General features: G+C 36.6%; 2 protein-coding genes across 3 annotated transcripts in view; one reads left to right on the top strand and one right to left on the bottom strand.

Annotated features, from left to right (window-relative positions):
* Positions 1-3160: 3160 nt before the first annotated feature.
* The window catches only part of LOC121736734, a 43333-nt gene continuing 23443 nt past the window's right edge, over positions 3161-23050 (bottom strand). Inside the window, exons 3-4 of the mRNA XM_042128120.1 lie at positions 3382-3430; positions 3161-3228 (exon numbers count right to left, since the gene is read on the bottom strand). Of these exons, the coding sequence (XP_041984054.1) occupies positions 3161-3228; positions 3382-3430 (117 nt within the window). The remainder of the gene's footprint in view (positions 3229-3381; positions 3431-23050) is intronic.
* Positions 7742-10274, top strand: LOC121736500. Of its 2 annotated transcripts, none has more exons than XM_042127723.1 (5): positions 7742-8025; positions 8635-8949; positions 9165-9231; positions 9597-9757; positions 10088-10274. In XM_042127723.1, exons 1-5 carry the CDS (start codon positions 7761-7763, stop codon positions 10216-10218), a joined length of 939 nt encoding a protein of 312 aa, XP_041983657.1. In that variant the 5' UTR covers positions 7742-7760; the 3' UTR covers positions 10219-10274. The 2 variants fall into 2 exon arrangements, with proteins under 2 accessions (XP_041983657.1, XP_041983656.1); XM_042127722.1 differs by having other exon boundaries at positions 9165-9336.

Genomic DNA, 23050 nt, shown 5'->3' with positions numbered 1-23050 from the left:
ACAGTATTCGTAGGCACTTGTACGATTTTCGTAGACATCTGTACAGATTTCATAGAGATCTGTACAGTTTTTGTAGAAATTTGTACACTTTTGGTAGACACCTTCACAGTTTAATCCTAAGGTATGCCAGGTGGTCTGGCTGTAGAAGACGAGATTCCTGCAGTTACCCCGAAGAAAATATGAAAAAAAAATATTTTCAATACTTTATCGAAGGTTAGGTTACTTTTTTAACTGGATACCTCGTAAACCGCGACCGAATCTCCATAGTTTCTGTAGTTCTACCATGAGTTTAAAGCTATATTTATCGATACTCGATACCGACTACGTAAATATTTAGTATGGCGATTTTAATTCCGCAAGTAACCCATAGAGGCGCTGTAAAATTTGCCATACTAAAAATTTACGGTAGTCGGTTTCGAGTATCGAAAAATACTACCGATAGTTTTAAACTCATGGTAGAGCTACTGGTTATTCTTAGCTCAGGGGTCACATACAGAAAAACTTTCAGTTTTTATAATACGAAAGTCTGGCTGTCGCTGGCTAGGTCTCTATCAAGAACCTCGGAAACAGCAGACGGCAAAACCGTGCTGTAGTTTCAACCGGCTCATTCGTGCCGAAGTGTTAACCCGGCTTATTAGAAAGAGCATCAAAGCCGCGGGTGTGACCCACTATGCGAACTTATAATAGTTAACACGGAAAGAACATTACTGAATATTATGGCAACACTGAGTACCATATTGTGCAAAATACAAGCAAAAATATACCTTCCAATGTGGTTATAAAGTCGCTATTCGTAAACGAGGTAATAAGTTTAATAAATAGCGCTAATACTCGACGCTGCATTGTATTAAGCGTAATTAAAATTTATATTTTGCAATTGCAACATTCTCGTTGTAAATGTAAATTTAAATATATTGATCATTATGGCTCGACTTATATGCGTCCGCTCGACCGCGCGGTTTGGCGGCTACACCGCAAGATCACAATTAACTGTATTTTAATGGCTTAATATTAAACCATAATCCAGCGGTTCTCAAATTTTTTTGTTGGCGGAACCCTCTTAAGAAGTTACATTTTTGATGGACCCCAAAAATGTATTTTTTGTCTGAGAATTGTCACAACTGCTGGTAGTAGTCCGGGTTCCGTAGAACAATTTTTTATTGATAGCAAGCTAACTGTTCGAGTAGCTTCATTTTGATAAGACGAACAACAATTTTATGTGCGAAAAGTCTTGAAAGTGGTAGTTAATAGGGATAAAAATGATCACTAGAGGCGTGGTTATAGTTACAGTTATGGTCAAAGTTATGGTTATAGTTTTTTTTTTTATGAAATACAAACGGGGCAAACGAGCAAACGGGTCACCTGATGAAAAGCAATTTCCGTCGCCCATGGACACTTGCAGCATCAGGAGAGCTGCAGGTGCGTTGCCGGCCTTTTAAGAGGGAATAGGGTAACAGGGAAGGGTAGGGATGGGAAGGGAATAGGGGAGGGTAGGAAAGGGAACAGGTTAGGGGATTGGGCCTCCGGTAAACTCACTCACTCGGTGAAACACAGCGCAAGCGCTGTTTCACGCCGGTTTTCTGTGAGAGCGTGGTATTTCTCCGGTCGGGCCGGCCCATTCGTGCCAAAGCATGGCTCTCCCACTGGTTTGTTCATTGCAACGCCACCAACAAATTGCAATTGGGTTAAATGTCAAGTCGTAAACAGTTGTTGTTGCCATGGCATGACATGATTTGGACATGCGCAATAACTAGGTTTTGCAGCGAATGCGCTAAAAATTACGCCGACGAACACGGCCATAGTTAAAGTTACAGTTACAGTTAAAGTAAGTTCGTGCCACCCACCCTTAAAAATGTAGGCGAAAGAGGGAGAGACAGCGAGAAGCGACTTTATTTTATAGTACGTAGCGATAGCAATTATTATAGAAATTATACATAATTATTTCAGCCATCATTATTTAGGATGTAGTGAGCTTGCTAGATTTACTAACAAGGCAATTAGTCTCATAATGATACCTAACAACATGCCTTCAGTAATATTATAAAGAACCATTGACGTTCCATAACCTGAAAGTCGCATATTTTGTAACCCGTCTATGTGGTAAAAAAGTGTATATTTAGGTATAATAAAGAATATAACTCACGGGGGATTTGCCAGTCGCTAATTAAGCCTGTGATGGGATCTGCATCACGCTAACTATATTAACTATCTAAGTTTGACGGATAATGTACAACAGCTGAAAACCCGGGCAGCTGAGCTCCCGCCTGGCCGAGGAACTTTCTTTGTGGCCGTCAATCATAATATAATATTGCCACCTTTTGCGTCTTTGACATATTTTATTTTTATTTTTGCAAGTGATTTGATTTCTTAAATTTCATAGGTACTTACTAATAAAATTAGTAAGTCCTAATCATTATTGTGGGTTTATAACAACTGAGATGTACGCTGGTAAAGATAGAGTTTTTACTTTATTATGCCTGCGTTGATTTTAAATTTTTAATGCTACCTAATTTTGAATACAAACGCCGACGCGACGCCTATTTGTATTGTAAAATCATTCGTTAAATTGCATTAACAGTATCTAGAATTTTCTAAAAGTGAATCAACTTCAGAAGCAGAAGGACGATGTTTGATATTATTCGACGTACGATGTTCTAAGGTATGATACATCAATGTGATAAACATAAAAAGCTCCTAAGCGTCATAATCACATAACCAAGAAAGCAACAATATTAAAACAGACATTTTCTTTAATAAAAGTGTTTTATAAAATAATACCTATTTACGTCATCACAGCTAATAATTTATTTAAAATCTAAGATGCTGCAGATGCGTTGCCGGCTTTTTAAGAGGAATACACTCTCTTCCTAAAGGTTTGCAGATCGTATTGGGCTGGAAATACTACTGTGACAGTTCGTTCCAGAGTTTTACAGTGCGCGGCAGAAAATTACGCGAAAACCGCACGGTGGAAGTCTGCCACTCATCTCCTTGATGCCATACTGCCATCATCTTTCAAAGAATTACGTCGGTGTCACGTTTGATATCTCGACATAGTACATAATATTACCTTGGCCTATTCGTATTCATGTTCATGCTCATGTTCATGTTCATGTTCATGCTTACGCTTATGCTCATGCTCATGCTCATGCTCACGCTCACGCTAATGCTCATGCTCCTGCTCCTGCTCCTGCTCCTGCTCGTGCTCCTGCTCCTGCTCCTGCTCATGAACTTGAGCATGAACATGAACATGAACATGAATATGAGCATGAGCATGAGCATGAGCATGAACATGAACATGTATGAGTATGATTCTTGGGCAACTTCATACCCGTTTCGTATTAAAGGATGCTTGAGAGGCTCCTTATCTGCGATCCCACTTACCTTTGACGGCGACAGCGGGGGGCGAGCTGATCATCGGCACCACGGGAATCTGGAAGTATACATATAATAAGTGTAAATGCATCATCAGGTAAAATATGTTATTTTAACTGTAATCAAAATCACTAAGTTTCTTAGTCACCCGCAATTAGTCAGCAATATTATGTCACCTACATTTTTAGATTTTGATTTTGAAAAGCATTATCAATAACATTTTTTACAATAAAAGTAGTTTGTTGCTAAATACTTCAAAAAATACGTGTACAACGTTTTTTGATGTTAAGTAGTTTTTTTTTTTTATTTAAATAAGAGAGTTACATTCATAATCACATTAATAATTGCAATTCTAAAATAGGGATTGCCGTTTTTTGAGTGTCAATAATTATTATTGTTTCACACTCCCATGACAATGTCATCCAAGTATATCCTTGTAGGTCTGTGATTTATTGACATTGTGTTAATGCGGATAGAGATAGAGCCGCAGGTGATGCAAGTTGGCGATGTAGAGCTAACGGGTTGGAGAAAACTCCAACTTCATACACTGTGTTGCCAACTTATGCCGTGTTGAGTGCGCGGGTACATTGTACCGTCGCAGAAATTGTTCATAGGCACGTGGTAGACTTACGTTATTACGGCCTGTTTCACGACTTAATAATAAGTGCAGGTATATTTACAACTTATCTGACAGATTCCCCATACTTGGTCAGATAAGTTGTGGATAGCCATAAGCCTATGGCATTATCGGCTGGACTAAATACCGTTTAGTAATTTAAACGGTATTTAGTCCAGCCGATAATGCCATAGGTGTTTTTACTCTTTTACGATCATTTACCTACTAATTTTATCTAATAATACGTTTTTGAGAAATTTTATCCCGTTCAATTATTATGATCATATCCGAATACGAGTCTACGAGTATAATAGTCTTAATGTCGTACGCCAACGTAGCTATGGCATACCATACCACGTTTTAATTGAAATAGTACGGGCTAAGATCCAATTTCACTAACGACTGTAAAGTTAATGCTCGAATTAGTATCACGTTACCTCTCTCGTTTTTCATATGAATGAAAGAGAAGACATTTTAACAAACTTTTAATACCAAGAGACATTGGCGAAATCAGGCATAGCTCCGTCAGTTTTGTGTATGCCAACCATAAAGTTAATATACCTAGCGGAATAGAGAAACAAAGGCCTGAGCAAGAGGGATGTCACTATCAGTAACACTGCGTGGTAAAAAGAGACGTGCGATACATAATATGAGAGCAGCACTCTTTTTTTGACGTCCAGTCGGCACGTGCCGCACGTTGACAATTTAATCTCATAGAATTCATGTTCAATCATGCTTGTGTAAGTGTATACGTACACATATTTTTCACACAGATGAAAACCAATTTTGGTTTCGTTTGACAGCTCGAGATTGTTGCTCTATTCCGCTAGGTATATTAACTTTATGATGCCAACGTAGCCGTGCCGTGCAACTATGTAGCCGGCCGTGCCGTGCCATACGGCAGTGTAGCCGTGCCGTGCGACAATGTGCCCGGGCCCTACAGCTGTACGGGTAATTAGCGAGTGTGTACCGGGCTGGCCCGGGGCGGGCGGGTAGGGCGGAACATACCCTTATTACCTCACTAATACTTTATTCACATTATGTATATGTCCGATATATGGACAGAGCCATAACTCATTAGTAGCAACATAGGAATTATTATATTTTTTATTATTATATAGCAGTTTGAAATTTGGTATAGAGATACCTTGAGTCCCGAAAAAAAACAGGATACATTTTGTCCCGGCAAAATGTACGGTTACTGCACAATATACTTTTATGATTTGCGCGTAAACTATTCAATCTATTTTGATGGAATTTGGTATAGAGATACTTTGAGTCTCGGGAAAGGACAAGGGATACTTTTTGTTCCGGAAAATGTACGGTTCCCACACAATAAACTTTTATGATTTTCGCCTAAACTATTTAATTTATTTTAATAGGCATGGAGATACTAATTTGAAACTCGGGACAAGGAATGCTTTTCGTCCCGGAAAAATGTGCAGTTCCCACACAATATTCTTTTATGATTTGCGTGTCGATGTACGGGAACAATTACTATAAACTTAAGTCCATACGGACGCAGTCGCGGGCAACAGTATTATAATAAAGTACGGATTACTTTAGTATTTGTTACACGTAACTCAGTACAACTAATCATGAAGCTATCTCAAACTCCGGGCACTTGTAATGTTCCAAGTTGTATGTTGAGGCAAGTTGAACATCTACCTTCAGGTAAGAGCGTCAGCACATTGTGGTATACCCTTGGGTAAGTCTACCATTCATTCACCGTATTAACACAAGATTTTAATTTCAAATAAAACTTAAAATAAGAAATTATTTGCTTGTAAATAAAACTTAAAATAAGAAATTAGTAACGTTATACGTGGGAGAGCCATGCTTCGGCACGAATGGGCCGGCTCGACCGGAGAAATACCACTTTCTCACAGGAAACCGGCGTGAAACAGCGCTTGCGCTATGTTTCGCCGAGTGAGTGAGTTTACCGGAGGCCCAATCCCCTACCCTTTTCCCTTCCCTACCCTCCCCTATTCCCTTCCCGTCCCATCCCTACCCTCCCCTATTACCTTAATCCCATCTTTAAAGGCCGGCAATGCACCTGCAGCTCTTCTGATGCTGAGGGTGTCCATGGGCGACGGAAGTTGCTTTCCATCAGGTGACCCGTTTGCTCGTTTGCCCCCCTTATTTCATAAAAAAAAAGTAGCAATAAGTCAATGGCCGGAGTCATGGAATTTTTACGTTTTTGATTTATTTCAGACTATTTTAGGCTATCATAATAATATTACGGTTTCAAAAATGTAAAACACAAAATATCGACACATCAAAATATAGAGATAAATAGATCTTTCTACTTCATTTTAAATTCGGGTAAAAACAATAATTATACTTAATTTCGAACAGTTTTTTCAGCAAAGGCAACTTTGTGATAAAAGCAAAGTCAACATAATTTCGAAAAATATTTTGTTTTTGTTGTTTTTGTTGTTGCTCAAACTAAGTTTGTCGCGCGGGAACCGTACATTTTTCCGGGATGAAAGTATCCTATGTCTTTTCCCGGGACTCAAAGTATCCCCATACCAAATTTTAGCAAAATCGGTTCAGCGGTTTGAGCGTGAAGAAATAACATACAGACAAACGGACTTACGGAATGTTATAATTTATATGGATTACGGATAGACAGATAGACACTGTCGCCTTTATCAAGGCGAGCGAAGCGATCCCTATTATATTATTCCACAAGCACTTTTGTGGTACACTTTACGGAAAAACTATCACGCCTATTGATTTGTGCTTTAACATAGCAATTTTTAATTATATTATGTAGATGTGTTATCATTATAGTCAGTCAAGACTCAAGGTTTGATTAGTACTATTAAAATATAAAAAACTGCCTTAAAGTTTATTACCAATTACCATGCAGAAAAACGACGCGAGCTCCCAACAAAGCTCGGCTTTTAGCTAGTAATATTATATTAGTATGCAAGTATGGATTCTAATATTTTAAAACTTCATTTTTCGTGCGAACGTGCCTGGGGAAGACAGTGTGTTGGCCCCACTACTGACCCAATTAGCCGCCGGATTTCCCCGCAGGAACACACTGCATTTCCACGTGGAACTTTTTGGGAAACGGGGAAAAATGGGTTGAAAAATGTTAGTAGAAATGTATATGTTTGTAGGCTTGCGTTAACTGTCTACTAAATATTGCTACAATGATTGATGGAGTTTATTATCATGAACTAAAGAAACAAATTCACATTTCTACCTTCGTAATGGCAGAATAAATAAATAAATATTAAATGTTAGCAAAAATAATATTCTACATAATCTAAGATAGATAACAATATATGCATACAGTTAAACGCAATAATAATACAAAAAAAATCTTCAACTTCATTATTTACATGCCACCAAACTATAAAAATATTGTTTACCCATTTATCTAATAAACAAATTACTGTACAAACTAAAAAAATATGTTGATAAAATGTTTGAAGTGCTGCCATCTTTCATGATTCTCTGGAACATTTTTAAGAACGTGGTTCGTTTAATACATGAAAAGCACTTACTGTAAATCTCAATAGATGGCACTTTTAATGTAACAGCTGTACAGTTGCAGAAAATTAAGTTTTATTTACTATATTATTATTTTAATTTTATTTCGTTACTTTAGATATTTTTATTTAATGTTCATTACACAATTTGCCAAAATGGCTTAGAAAATCACTTTTTGTACCACATTGTTAACATAACAATAAGGATTGGCTCATTGTTCTTACCAGAGCGATAACGTATCGACTATCGACACACAGTTGTGAAAATGCTTGTATTTTTGGTTTATACTCATATTTTATTAGTTAAAGCATTCAACGACTCTAATATTATTATTACTCGCGCAGGTCACAGTGATATAGATAGAATAATTCCAGAGAAGATTACAAATAAAGAAGAAAAGCAGAATATAGATCAACCTATAGATTCTGACGTTGTTTTTGTGCCAAACAGCGAAACAAGGGGAAATGAAAGACACGAAAATTATAACATTAACAGAGTTACAGAGAGAACAATAGAGAAAACAGTTGCAGGTAAATCTATACCTCAACATACATGCATTGTATTTATATAAGTATTTAATTTATGTATTTTAACTGACAACAGTATTTAAACTTATTTAGATTAATATTTGAAAAAGACATTTAGAGGTATAATAACAAATTAAGTGTGATATAAAGGAATATTATACCTGGAAAAATCAGCTACTAGCTGTAAGAACAGCTGTTAGTACAGTTTTTTTTATTGTGTCCAGTATAGTTAACTTTTGAGTTAAAAGTTTTTTTTATAAAATTAGGGGGCAATCGAGCAAATGGGTCACCTGATGGAAAGCAACTTCCGTCGCCCATGGACACTTGCAACATCAGAAGTGATGCAGGTGCGTTGCCAGCCTTTTAGGAGAGAATAGTGTAATAGGGGAGGAGGGAAGGAAGGGGATTGGGCCTCCGGTAAACTCACTCACTCGGCGAAACACAGAGCAAGCGCTGTTTCACGCTGGTTTTTTACTGTTATACAAATAAAAAAAATGTATATTTATCTCTCTAGCTATTATATTTTTCATTTAATTTTAATCGAAGATAGAAAATATATTTTATCATTACATGATACTATTATTAATAAATAATAATTAAACATCTTTCTAGAACAATCAGAACAATCAAAAGACGTTATATTCATAACTGGAAAGAACAATGAGGACGTGGAAAAAATAAACAAACATACAATACAAAAACAGAGCGAGACGGGTAGAGACGTTTTCGTGAGAGGGAAGGAGAAGCACAATGATGTGGTGGTACAGAGGAAAAACATGCCCTTGGACTGTTCTAATGTAATATGCAATAATACTCTACATTCACTGTGTGGTGAAAGGAAGGATCAAGGGATCTCGAAATATAGACTGTTCAGGAACGAATGTTATCTTAGAAAAGTAAATTGCGAATTCAAAGACGAATTTAACAGTAAGTTTTTACTGGAAGTATTTTAAAAAATTTATTTTTTTATCGAACTAGCCATAAAAAGAACACAAACATTAATAATTGCTGTGGCTTTGCTCGTATCCCGTGGAAATTGTTTTTCTTTGCAATATAAACATTTCATCAAAATCTGTTTACTAGACATAACAAAAAAATAATGATAAGACTTAGAAACTTTAAAATTTTGTGTCCCTCTTCAGGATACGTAGAGGTTGAACTGGAAAAATGTGCTAAAATCGCAGCCCATTTGCCTGAAAGTCCACAGGAGTACGTACAAAATGTGCCTATCATTACTGAAGAAGTACGCGTGCCGAAGCGTCGGATAAATATAAAAAAACAAAATAAAATACGCAGGAGTTTTAAATCCAGAAGGTATAAAGAAAATGCGCTTCACATATTTTGTGTCTTATGAAATAGTTCCTTAATTTGGCTGTAGAAGAGCCATGCACTAGCATAATATTATTCCAGCTACTAAAGTAATAAGGCGTTACAAAATGAGGGTTACAAGGCTTCGTTTTCTTTCTCTATGAGCTAAAGTAATTGTAACTATGATAAGTACTCCCCTAATGTGATGGATAACCAAAAACGGTGCCAATGTCATATCACCATCAGACTCTCTCTTCTCACGGCAGGTCTTTGAGCATGGGTGTGGACGGAAGGGCATGCCAGCACGATTGCCCAACCTACTGCACCGACGTCTACGTGCCCGAGTGCGCGTTGTCCAGCAGTGGGCAACAAAAGGTGTTTCTCAACCACTGCAAACTGGACTTGGATTCTTGCTTACGTGATACTGGTATGTGTAGATTCTCTAGATTTTGATAGGTACAGCCGTTTTACCTAATTCTACCTTTATTTTATTATATTTTGTTTTTAAGACAAATAATGTAATTTTTTTGTCAAAACTAGAAATGATTTTAAACAAGAGCTAAGTGGCCTAAACTTAACATTTAAACAGCGCAAAAATTATGCTCAATTAATATTGCTGGTTAAAATTGCAGTTAAAAAAAAGGTGGAAATAAATAAATGAAGCTTTGAAATAGGAATTGATTTATGCTATATGCATTTACTGACCTATAGTATATCTATTCAAGTCAGACTTCATAAAAATAATATTATTTTTCAGTGTGGTACCGTCGTCCGCTATACGAGTGCGTTGGTCGCAAGCGGACCCAGGTGGAGCAGAACAGGGAATTCATCGTCTGGATGCAACGATCAGGACTTATTGATAAGAAGGGCAAGTTAATCAAGTCTTAATGCTATTTACAACCAAGCAAACACGAATTCACACCTGTATAAGTCAAAATGATACAATATTATAGTTATATTATTATCCACAAATATAATTATATTGTATAGTTAACAGTAATAAACACAGTGCTTGCAATATTTGTACTTTAAAACTAAATAATATTCTTTGTTAAAATAGCCAAGCATTTATTTTCTTAAACCATGCAGAATTAAAACAAAGAGATATAAATACGCCATCTAGTTTCATTTGATAGCAGTCACATACCGGCCGTTCTCTGTATTCGTATTAGCGCCATCTATGCAATACCAAGATAATTAAATGACAAGGTTCATGTGCAAAACTTTGAAATTTCACCAGTATGTTAGAAATACAACTTGGTCGTATGTTTCCTGAAGCACCTCTGGTTTTAACTTATTATTCAATGTTAGAGGGCGTATGTGTCTACTATTTAGATTTGAGAGAATATAAAATTACTGTTTTTCCCTATTTTACGAGTTGTACCTAAATGTTAAAAATATCCTATACTTATTTAAATGTACCATCGAGGAAATTGATTTCTAGGCAGATGACAGACCAACGTTATTTGGTCAGATCATGTCAATTCAATGTTAATTGTGATCTGTCGCCTGGGTTTGACATAACGCAACCGAACTACGTAGGTCCCCCATCTGCCTAGGAATCAACTTTTCTGATAGTACAATTTCAGGCCTCTATTCTAAGTAGCCCCTGATTAGACGATTTTGTAGTTATTTGTTCAGATTTTCATCTCTCACTTATCATATAATATTATTAAGATACACAAGCTAAATAAGTAATAATTTAACTAATTAAGATAACATACAACTTAGACAAGAAAGGAGCTGCTAGTAAGTAGGTATTTATGAGATAAGATACCAAATGCGTACAAACATAATGGAAAAGGTGAGAGTAGGTGGGAAACTATAAACGCTGAAAGTCCATATTACACTACCTCGCATATTAACTTAAAATTCAAAAAGCAATTCGAGGCACAAAACAAAACATAATATAAAATATGTCAAAAGAACGAAATTAGGTGCCTCGTCATTTTGATCCCTGCATTACACCCAGGTACAGATTTATTTTGTTACAAGAAATTTCTTACATCTTATATTATGGAAGCACCATGATATTTGATAGGATTCCAGCATTCATGTTGGACAAAAATATCACAATCTGTGTAAATAATTTTTCAATTTTACGCTTCAACCCGTCACGGTTTATCCCCATCAAATACAACCGCCAGCCAGTGAAATCTCTGTTACAACCTTTACAAGGGTCGAACAGGGGTCACATCCTTGATAGTGATGTCAACCTTTGTGGCAGTCTCCTTGTATTCAGTGATAGCGATTTTAGACAAAAGTATAGGAAAACCAAGCCTCTAATAGGATAAATTACTGCAATTGTTTTCACGCTAGGTGCAGCACATAAAGTTAATATACCTATCGGAATAGAGCAACAATCTCGAGCTGTCAAACGAAACCGAAATTGGTTTACATCTGTGTGTAAAAATATGTGTACGTATATTTTTCATATACGTACACATATTTTTATAGTAAACCTTAATTTAACTTTTATTAACCCGGCGTCATGGCGGCAGAAAAGTGTTACACGGACGTTGGAGTGGGTCTCACATACCCGTGTGTTAGATATCAAAATTAGTCTAACCTTTTATAATAATCAATTTATTTTATATGTTTATATTAAGTTCAATGTGTATTTATATGAATTAATGAAACATAAATATATTATATAATTTTGAACCATATTTAATAGAGCTTTAAAAAAAGAACGACAAAAATCAACAAAATATTTCTCCTCTACTTAAATGTTAGTCTATTACTAATTAACAATCTGTTTTAATTTTTTAATGGCACTTATTTAAAGAATACTAAAATATTTTTATAAAAAATTAACAAATAATCACATCTAATCATTATCTTTGGTGCAATCAGCACAGAAAGGTACAACAATATGTTCTAAGCAAACGCGTTTAGTGCAAGTTGCAACTTTCGCAAATGAAATAATTCGTTTTACGGTCTTTTTTGGCTGGACAGTCTTGGCATCTTTTGCGAATATTTAAGCTTCTTTGTCGGAGGTTCCCCTGAAGATTCACCAAGAAATTTTTCAATAGGCATCTTGTACCGTCTTTGCCACGAACTAGCCGATTCAGATACATCATATAGTACAATGCTCTTCCGACAATCGATTTCTAAGACAGTGGAATGTCATCATCGCCAGATATATCTTGCTCTGCGTCACTAGAATTACTACGTTTACTCAAGAGATCTTCTTCTTCGCATATTTCCTGGTCTGACGAGGTAAAATCAGAGTCCGAGTTCCGACTCTTGTAAAATTGAAAGAATGGGTTGTCGTTCTGCCTCTTCTCGATCCATTTTGAGATCCATATTAAGATCACCGATGATCGCGACAACAATAGAATAACAATAGATTTCCAAGAATCCACGATCGTACCTACAAAAAACGCAAAAAAGTAATTAAGTAAGTACCTACAAAAAATAACATACATTTTACTATAAATTATCTAATTTCATTGTACAACACAACAAAAATACAAAAAAATGTTAAAAACACTGATAATTATTAAAATAATGTCTGCGTAAGATGTCCCGAAATTGTTACACTGACTGCGGGGATGAGTCTCACATACCTTATGCAACTTTGGGCCCCTGTTACTACCGCTGCGGCCGTCGCAGGACTAACGCGTTACCTGTGACTTATAGACCAACTCAACAGCTCCAGCTATTGAGAAATTTGGCAACGCCGAACGCATGGTAACCAAATTACAAGTGAAATAAAAAGTGATGGGTCTCACAGACCCAACCCCCATGACGCCGGGTTAAATCAACTGTAGTATAAAAATAAATCAAAGACCTTTTAATTTCATAGAAATAAACCTTATTGCTGCTGCAGAACCCTTCATGGGCGAGTCCAACTCGCACTTGGCCGGTTTTTCATAGATGTTGTAATCGTCACTAATCTGTTTAGAAATTAATCATAGTATTATTTTAATATACCTACAGCTGTTCACCTCATGATCTAATACTTGTACCGTCAGAGAAATAGATTCATTATCATGTGGCGGACCCGCGGAGCTAATACAAGGCGGGCCTGCGTTATTTGGTCGAGTTAGGTATAGTCAATGTTAAACGGCTAAGCAGTAGGCCTACTAAGAAACCGTTTTGAGACTCAAACAATAAGAATGCCGCGTCCTGCTCTAACAACGTCATTTCACGTTTGAAGAACGCAACATTCTCGTACGATTGTTTGAGTCTCAAAACCGTTTCGTGGTACGGGCCTTGATATCATCCGGCCAAGTTACGTAGGTCCGCCATCTGTCTATGAATAAATTTCTCAATAGTACCATTACTAAATACATGAGTCAGTTTTTTATCAGTAGATACTGCTATCAGTAGTAAAAAGAGCGCGGGCCGCCGACTGGTCGAAAATTGATAGTCATTGTATCAGTTTCGGCAACTATGGTTTGTTCTTGAAATAAACAAATAAAGCAATAAAAAACAAGCAAAGTTATAAAATATGAAAATAAAATAACTAAATAGAAGCCATGTCAAAAATAGCAGAAATACGAATGCTGTTTGAAGCAAAAACTAAAGACGGTATTCCAAACCCACCGGGATCATTCGATCAACGAGACTTGGACCGAGTTAGAAGTGATAAATACTTGTACCGACTGCTAGAACATTGCCAGAACAATGTTCAGTTAGCCGTAGAGATGCTCTTCAACCTGATGCTGTGGCGGAAAACCAACGCCATCAACGATATCACTGAGGAAAATGTGAACATGGAGTACCTGAAGGAAGGGATTTTTTTCCCCCGAGGACGCGATATAGATAGCTGCATCGTATTCATCATGAAATCCAAACTGTTCATCAAAGGCCAGAAAGACATGGACGCATTGAAGAAGGTAGTAATATACTGGCTGGAAAGACTGGATAGAGAGGAAGACGGGAAGAAGATCACATTATTCTTCGACATGGATGGATGTGGTTTAAACAACATGGATATAGACTTGATCACATACATGACGACGCTTCTGGAGAAATACTATCCAAATTTTGTGAACTACATCATAGTGTTCCAACTTCCGTGGATGCTGTCTGCAGGATTTAAAATAGTGAAAAGTATATTACCAGCTAGGGCTGTAGAAATGCTCAAAATCGTGAACAAAGATAAACTTAAAGAACTAATCGCACCAGAACAATCTTTAGTCAGTTGGGGAGGTAAGGATGATTATGTTTTTGAATTTATATCTGAAGGATATACAAAACAAAACGGAAGTAAAGAAGGCAATGACTTCTCGCCTGGAGAGATGTTAAGTTTGACACCATCTAAAGTGCTAACATTTAGAACTGAACATGAGACTATTTCCACCGATCTGACCATCAAAAACATGGACGACGGGCCTATATCTTACAAAATAAAGTCAACGGCACCTGAAAAGTACAGTGTGAAACCGAGCTTAGGTATTTTGACTAGTGGTTCATCAGAAAGAGTGCAGATAACTGTCAATTCTGGATTCCTAATCAAATCAGTGGAGAGAGATAGATTTCTAGTTGTAGCTACTCCAGTACCTAAAGCTAGTATATCTAAAAAGGATTTGAATGAGTTATGGAAGAATTCAAGTAATGCTGATGAATATAGACTAAAGTGTGCTTTTGTTGAAGCAGAGAAAACAAATTCTAAAGTAAAAGAGGAGCCAGATTCTCTAGATGTAAGATTTAGTAAGCTGGAAGCTAGTCATGAAACGCTTATACAAAATGTACAAATGTTGAAACTTTACCAGATACTTTCTATATGTGTTACAATTTCATTTGCTCTTTTGTCCTTTCTCATTTATGCCAAAAGTTAAAATAAAATTGTAAGTTTATATAAGATAAGAATTTAAACTGACTGAAATAAATTACGCCACAAAAATGCCATGACAATAAGGGTTGGTTTATATTGCAATTGTCACATTGCGATGCGATGCATTATTTCAAAGTGTCAAAATACTGAACTTTATTCACTGCAAAATAAGAAACACAATAAATTATCAGAATTGCTACTCACGTGCTTGTTTTCCTATTCCAATTTTGAATGGCTCATTTAAATTGCATCGCAACGCCTCGTGACGTTGTAGTGTGAACCGACCCGGGCTTTTAACTTCATATTTACAACTAGCGACCCGCCCTGGCTTCGCACAGGTATAAATATAGCCACTGAAAAAATGATTAAAATCGTTTCAGCAGTTTTGATTTATATTCATTACTAGCTGTCCCGGTGAACTTCGTGTTATTTTAAAACCTTTCCAGCCTACCTAGCATACGCCAACGAGATATCTCACTCTCGAGATAATTAAATTTTGATATTATGAGACGAGTAGTTACTCGTCTCATAATGTCAAAATCTCGACATTATCTCGACCAAACTCTATAAAAATGTGTTATTTCGATGATAGATCTACGCGAGAAAAAATGTTTGTCATGCTAGGGTGAATAGAGATGAAGAGACAAACCATCAAACATCGAGAAAACATGTAGAGTGAGATATCTCGTTGGCGTATGCTAGGTAGGCAGGACTTCTACGAATATTTTAAGACCAAAATTAGCCCAATCCGTTCAGCCGTTTTCTAGTTTTAGCGTTACTAACACAATCGAAAATCCATTTTTCCAATCCGTTCAGCCGTTTTCTAGTTTTAGCGTTACTAACACAATCGAAAATCCATTTTTATATTATACTAGCTGTCCCGGTGAACTTCGTGTCACTTTAAAACGTTCCCTGGACTTCTACGAATACCTATTTTAAGACTAAAATCAGCCGAATCCGTTAAGCCGTTTTCGAGTTTTAGCGCGACTAACATATTTGGAAATCCATTTTTATATATAAGACTAGATGTCCCGCGCGGCTTCGCCCGCGTAAATTAGAAATTTTACAGAATCCGTAGCTACATTTTCCCATAATAAATATTTTCCCCGTTTTTCCCACATTTTCCTGAGTTTCTTCTGTCGTATTAGTCTTAGAGTAATAATATAATATAACCTTCTCGATAAATGATGAGTCTTACTCGATAAATGATCTATCTAACACTGAGATAAGTTTTTAAATCGGACCTGTAGTTTCTGAGATTGACGCGTTCAAGCAAACATACTTTTCAGGTTTATAATATTAGGTAGATATAGATTTTTTTTAATTATCGCTTGACAAACTCGAGTCTCGATCTAAAAGACTATGAAATGGTATAATATGGTAGTGATGATGATGATGATGATGATGAAGAATGTAATTTGCATAGTAGCATATGCTTTCTGTTCTTAAAACAACGCCGAAACTCCCAAACTTGTATCTATAAAGAATCAGGAATTCTCTCACACCTTCCGAACCACGGTATACCAGGTATATCTCGGTGCAAAATCTTACTTGTTGGTAGCACATGCTTAGAATACTTCTCCGAAGTCACCATATGTTTCCCTATAAGTTTTGAGGAGTTCCCTCGATTACTTATGGATCCTTCATCAGATCACCACTTTTCTGAATATAATACCAAATTGGGATGATACCCTATATACCAAAAGAAAAATTTTGAAAATCGGTTAACAAACGGCGGAGTAATCGTTGAATATAAGAAAACGAACATAACACCTCCCCCATTTTGAAAGTCGGTTAAAATTGTAGCCTATGTGTTATTTATTTAATATTTTAATCAGCACATGAATTAAATAACAATTTTTTTTCAAATTAATCGTAGCACCATCTGTCAGGACAAACTAAAATTGAAATAGAATAATATTGAATGCGATGATAGCGCCGTCCGCCGGATCTAATGTAAAACATTCCAAAATCAACAACTCCTTATAAATAAGAAATTAATTGAAAAAACATTTTCCAGTAGACCAAACTGTAAATCTAAACCATTCTCGAATCTCCACGAACACACACAAAAAATTTCATCAAAATTGGTCCAGTCGTTTAGGAGGAGTTCAGTCACATACACACGCACACAAGAAATATATATATTAAGATTACTACCCGCGGCCAGCATTGGTCGATACCGCCGTAAAAGCTACGTCCCGCAATTTTTAAATCTGTAATATCTTCGAAACTATTCATTTAAATCTTAAGCTGTAAAGGGCCATATACTCGTAGATCTACATTAAATCAACAATGTATTTAAGAAGTTTAAATCTATGCTCAGGGATTATTACGCAAAGGTCGGAGCAGAGGGCGCTGCTAGCACATACAGTAAATAATCCGACCAAAATCCGACATGTTGCACACGTCATAGCAGAATATTGACAGAAACGTTGTCAAACGTCGAACTAAACTTCTTATTTACTGTCTGTGCTGCCTCAAGCGCGATTGCAATTAATCTTATGCCCACAGTGAGTCCAAAAATTAAAAATATGATCAGATATCCTAAGACTTTCAGCTTTTAAGCAGCCACTTAAGTCTAGACATGTCTTAATCTAAAGCTTTTAGTGCCCATTAGTGTTAAGAGAAAATACTAACTAAATTATGACATCGCCATTTTTCTGGGACATCTAATATTTCAAGGAGCTCTTAGGTATCTTATTTAGGTCACCTAGATCCCTATCTGGGGAAACATACATTGCTTCATAAATTTATCTAATATTATATTATATTTTAATGGTCTGTGTTTGTGTTTTCATCATAAGATTTAATTCAGATTATTTCAACGTCACGAAGCGATGAAATTGTAAAAAAATAGCTATTCGTAACAGGCAGTTTGTCAATTAAATAATATAATATCTATCGACGCTTCACACCACGTCAGTCTGGCCCCGTGATAGGTACCTGAACTAAGGACTGTGTTACGGGACAACGGAAATATTATATTTAATACTTGTATACTATACAATATATATTTAAGATTTTTATTATACCATACACATATTTAATACACATCCATGACCCAGGATCATTGAAATTTTTTTGTTCCGTCGGCGGGATTCGAACCCGCGACTCCCGGCTTGAGCTGCCACACACTCTTAACCATTGAGCATTGTAGAATTTGTAACGAAATCATCAGAATTTTAGTATAAAAGAGATACTTAACACAGTTTGAAACAAAAAGCTAAAAATACAGCCGGCTTTAGAGTTTGAAGAAAAACTGAAACGAATTAGAATATTCATGGCCGTATAAATATGCAACGCGCTAAGACCTCGGGCTGGGGACTCTATGCTGTGAAGATTTACTGGGACTTTCAGGACTAAGATCCATTTTGGCATGTCAAATTTGGGTTTCTCTCGCCACTCGCATATTATGTGAAAGAAGACGCATAATATGCCGCGAATTATAGTATACTGATCGCTGCGCAACCAAGTTATTTTTTTAACCGACTTCCAAAAAGGAGAAGGTTACTCAATTCGACCGTATATATTATGTTCTTTTTTTTTTATTTACTATTATTTTTAATGTTAATTGCATTTTTCAATTTCTTTTATTATTATTTACAGTTATACATTCTTATAGATTCTACAAGTACTTAAAACAGCTTTTTTTCAGGGTTTACGTAAGTGAGTGGGTATAAGGTATAACCGAATACCGATGAGGGTTTTGAGTTACATATTTGGAAACATTGAAGATATTGATTTAAAAACAAAACTTGTTGCCTGTTGTGTTGGTCTATTCCAGTTTTGAATGGCTCTTTCAGAACGCTACGCATCGCTGTATCACTTTACAAAGTCAACTGCAGAAGTAACAAAAACAGACCACTTTTCCCGGCTTTTCCTCTAGCCATGGCCTCCCTACAGCCTGTTATCATTTAAACTGCAAAAAGCAGCCCCTTTGAAGTCGGCGCGGAATTTACATACAATTATACATAGATAACAAGACGGATTAAACAATAGAATCATTACAATAATTAAAAGGAAACCACATTAAAAAAAGTTTTTCCAGCTGCTTTTTTTTAAGTTTAAGGGTGGGCATCGTTCGTGCGTTGTCTTTAAAGTACGATGGGCAGAATGAATGGAAGCTGGTACCAAGATTCAAGGGCCAAAGAATGATTTGCATCTTCGTACCAACTTTTATAAGTTACAGAAATATTAACCCAATGTTTCTGATTGGTCAAAAATCTAAAATTCTGTCGCTTGACGTTTGTTTGGCGTGTAGGTATGTAAGTGTTATATTGCTTGATAGGATACGTACTATTTTAACGCCTTATAAATGTGATTAAAAAAGCAGAATTTATCAGATGTTTGGCACACCACTTCTGTGTCTTCAAGTCGACCAATTCGTGCCGGGGCATGACGAATTTTTATCACCTACAATGTTGACAGTTTGTAGTAATTAGTGTCATAACCCAGACACATAACGGCGCTAGTAAAGGTCAGTTATTCTAAGTGCGGCGGCGTTTGTCGCGCGTCTGCCAACATATTGAACACGTGTCGAAATGTACGACATCAAGTATTTGCTGACACACGAATGCGATGTTCATTGAGCTACATAAATGCATATTTCCCGGGTGGCTGCAGGTGGGTGGGAATGGTCCACCAAAAAATGGGAGCTTTTATAATTTTGGACATGACGGTAATATCGTGGACGTCCGCGGTAAAACGATAACACAGGTTAGGTTACTTAGGTAAAACGATAAAATGTATGGATAGTTAGTTGTGACAAAAAATGACAATGATGAACTGTACACCGTACACAACCATACCACAATTGACTACAATAACACTATGTACTTAATTTTTCCCACGAAAATAAGCGGACTATTGTACTGGCTACAGTTAACATATTTTTATTATTATTGTAACTTATACATATAAGTTACAAAATATGTTAACTGTAGCCAGTACAATAGTCGAACTGTAGGCGGTGTAGCCGAGCTATATTGTAACTAAATATTGTTACGCCCGTGTACTCTTACAAGATGTGCATTGTGCATATTACAAAAACCGTTGCTTTGGGGTTCGGTATCTGACTTTCATGTAACTATATAAGTACTAGATGTCCCGCGCGGCTTCGCCCGCGTAAATTAGAAATTTTACGGAAACCGTACATTTTCCCATAAAAAACAGCTTATGTCCCTACTCCCTTCACTTGGTCTACTCTATATCTGTGCCAAATATTGCCATAAGAATTGCTCCAGTAGTTCGTAATTTCTAATATTTCCCCCGTTTTTCCCACATTTTCCTAAGTTTCTTCAGTCGTATTAGTCATAGCGTGATAATATATAGTCTTACTCGTTATATGAGCTATCTAGCACTGAAATAAGTTTTTAAATCGGTGACCTGTAGTTCCTGAGATTAACGCGTTCAAGCAAACATACTCTTCAGGTTTATAATATTAGGTAGGTAGGTAGGTATATATTTTTTTAAAATTATCACTTGACAAACTCGAGTCTCGATCTAAAGGACTATGAAAAGTACCAATAGCTCATAAGTCATAACCATGGGACGGTGCATGGTATAATATTATGGTAGTGATGATGATGATGATGATGAATGTAATTTGCATAGTAGCATATGCTTTCCGTTCTTAAAACAACGCCGAAACTCCCAAACTTGTATCTATAAATAATCAGGAGTTCTCTCAGCACCTTCCGAACCACCGTATACCAGGTATACCTCGGTGCAAAATCTTACATTTTGGTAGCATATGCTTAGAATACTTCTCACGAAACCGAAGTCACCACATGTTTCCCTATAAATTTTGAGGAGTTCCCTCGATTACTTATGGATCCTTCATCAGATCACCACTTTTGTGAATATAATACCAAACTGGGATGATACCCTATATACCAAAAGAAAAATTTTGAAAATCGGTTAACAAACGGCGGAGTAATCGTTGAACATAAGAAAACGAACATAACACCTCCCCCATTTGGATAGTCGGTTAAAATTGTAGCCTATGTGTTATTCTGATGTATAAGTTAAAACCTACGATATTGTAAAGTTTCATTAAAATCCGTTTAGTAGTTTTTGCGTGAAAGAGTAACAAACATCCATACATCCATACATCTATACATCCATACATCCATACATCCAAACAAACTTTCGCCTTTATAATATTAGTAGGATTAGTAGGAAGTAGGATATTTACAAACTCCGAACTTAAAATACTCAGAATGAACTATTACAATTACTTTAAAATTTAAATGCAATAAAGCTAGCTAGGCGTTCTTCACGTCCGTGTGTCTCACAGATAGCACCACAAATAGTAAACGGACCCATTACAATACCGCGTTCGTCGTTTTGTCTCGCGAACATTCACACAGTGTATCGCCACACGCCACTCGCCTGGGCCTGGCATTGTTATTTGTTACCGAATGTTTCGAATTATGATTTATGACACATTATTTTCAGCATAGTTGGGGCAAGCCGCAAAATTGTACTTTTTTTATTATATTATTAAAATTTATTATTATTATGTTATTTCCTATTCTTTCAAGTCACTTTTGTAACGTAACAGACAAAAACAACATATTGTTTAGCTGAAACAGTGTAGAGGTAGAGTCTTTAATTAGTAATTAGAAGCTATTTATACCCGTAAAATAATGTTATCCTCTATGTTTATAACAAATAATAGAGCTACTGACACTCGATCTTTAAACTCACGCCTAAAGCACGAGGTACATTAAGAAAAAATACATAATATTATTATCTTCGAAAAAAAAACATCTCGACTTCGAAAATTGCTTATTTCGGTCAGTTATTATCATATTTTAGACAACAAGACATGACGTGGGTGAGTCATGCTATGACGTGGGAGTGCCATGCTTCGGCGCGAATGGGCCGGGTCGACTGGCGAAATACCACGTTCTCACAGAAAACCGACGTGAAACAGCGCTTACGCTGTGTTTCGCCGAGTGAGTGAGTTTACCGGAGGCCCAACCCCCTACCCTATTCCCTTCCCTACGCTCCCCTATTACCCTATTCCCTCTTAAAAGGCCGGCAACGTACCTGCAGCTATTCTGATTCTGCGAGTGTCCATGAGCGACGGAAGTTGCTTTCCATCAGGTTTGCTTGTTTGCCCTCTTATTTCATAAAAAAGGACTAAATCATTTAGTTTAGTGCAAAATAAAATATCTGCGAAGCTTAGTTAGGTTCATATTTTATGAAGCTTTATATTTTTTATATATTTTAAAATGTCCCTACAGGCTTACCTAACCTTTGAATCGTCAGTGCTTTATATGGAAGCTTCTTCGGGGTATACTTAACATCCTCTATCTTAATCTGACAAATCCGATGACATTTCAATATTAAAAAAAAAATTGTTTAACCCACCACGTGAGAAATCTGATTTCTATACCATGACAACTAGACACATGTCGGAAGCCTATACAAGCTTAATCTGACACGCTCGAGCTTGTCCCGAAATCCCCACTTCCCCTCCCCAACTAAAACGTATAAACGAGATCTCTTCTGAGTCGGCCTACTCGTTAGTTCTGTTTACTCTGCTGATACTGCCTGGATAAATCATCAGCAGCCTGCTGCACACAATGGCGTGAAGGTAGGCTGACATAAATCCAAAGGAGTAATATTTTAATTTCTGCAGCAGACAGTAATAGGCCCGCGCCGGGGGACCGCGATTTACGATCTACCTTCACCCGTTTGAAGGGCTTAATTTTTAAGGTATGATATTAACCACAGATATTTTGAGCATTTGATCTACTGTGTACTACGTTAGGTACTTACTACTGAAGTTATGAAAAATAATAATAATTAATTGACAGCAACTACAGATCAGACAGATGGCAGCGCCATGCTTCGGCACGAATGGGCCGGCTCGACCGGATAAATACCACGTTCTCACAGAAAACCGACGTGAAACAG

Source organism: Aricia agestis, chromosome 19, assembly GCF_905147365.1.
Source record: "Aricia agestis chromosome 19, ilAriAges1.1, whole genome shotgun sequence".
Classification (NCBI taxonomy): Eukaryota; Metazoa; Arthropoda; class Insecta; order Lepidoptera; family Lycaenidae; genus Aricia; species Aricia agestis.
The sequence above is the reverse complement of the archived record's forward strand: the minus strand, read 5'-3'. Positions and strand labels throughout refer to the sequence as shown.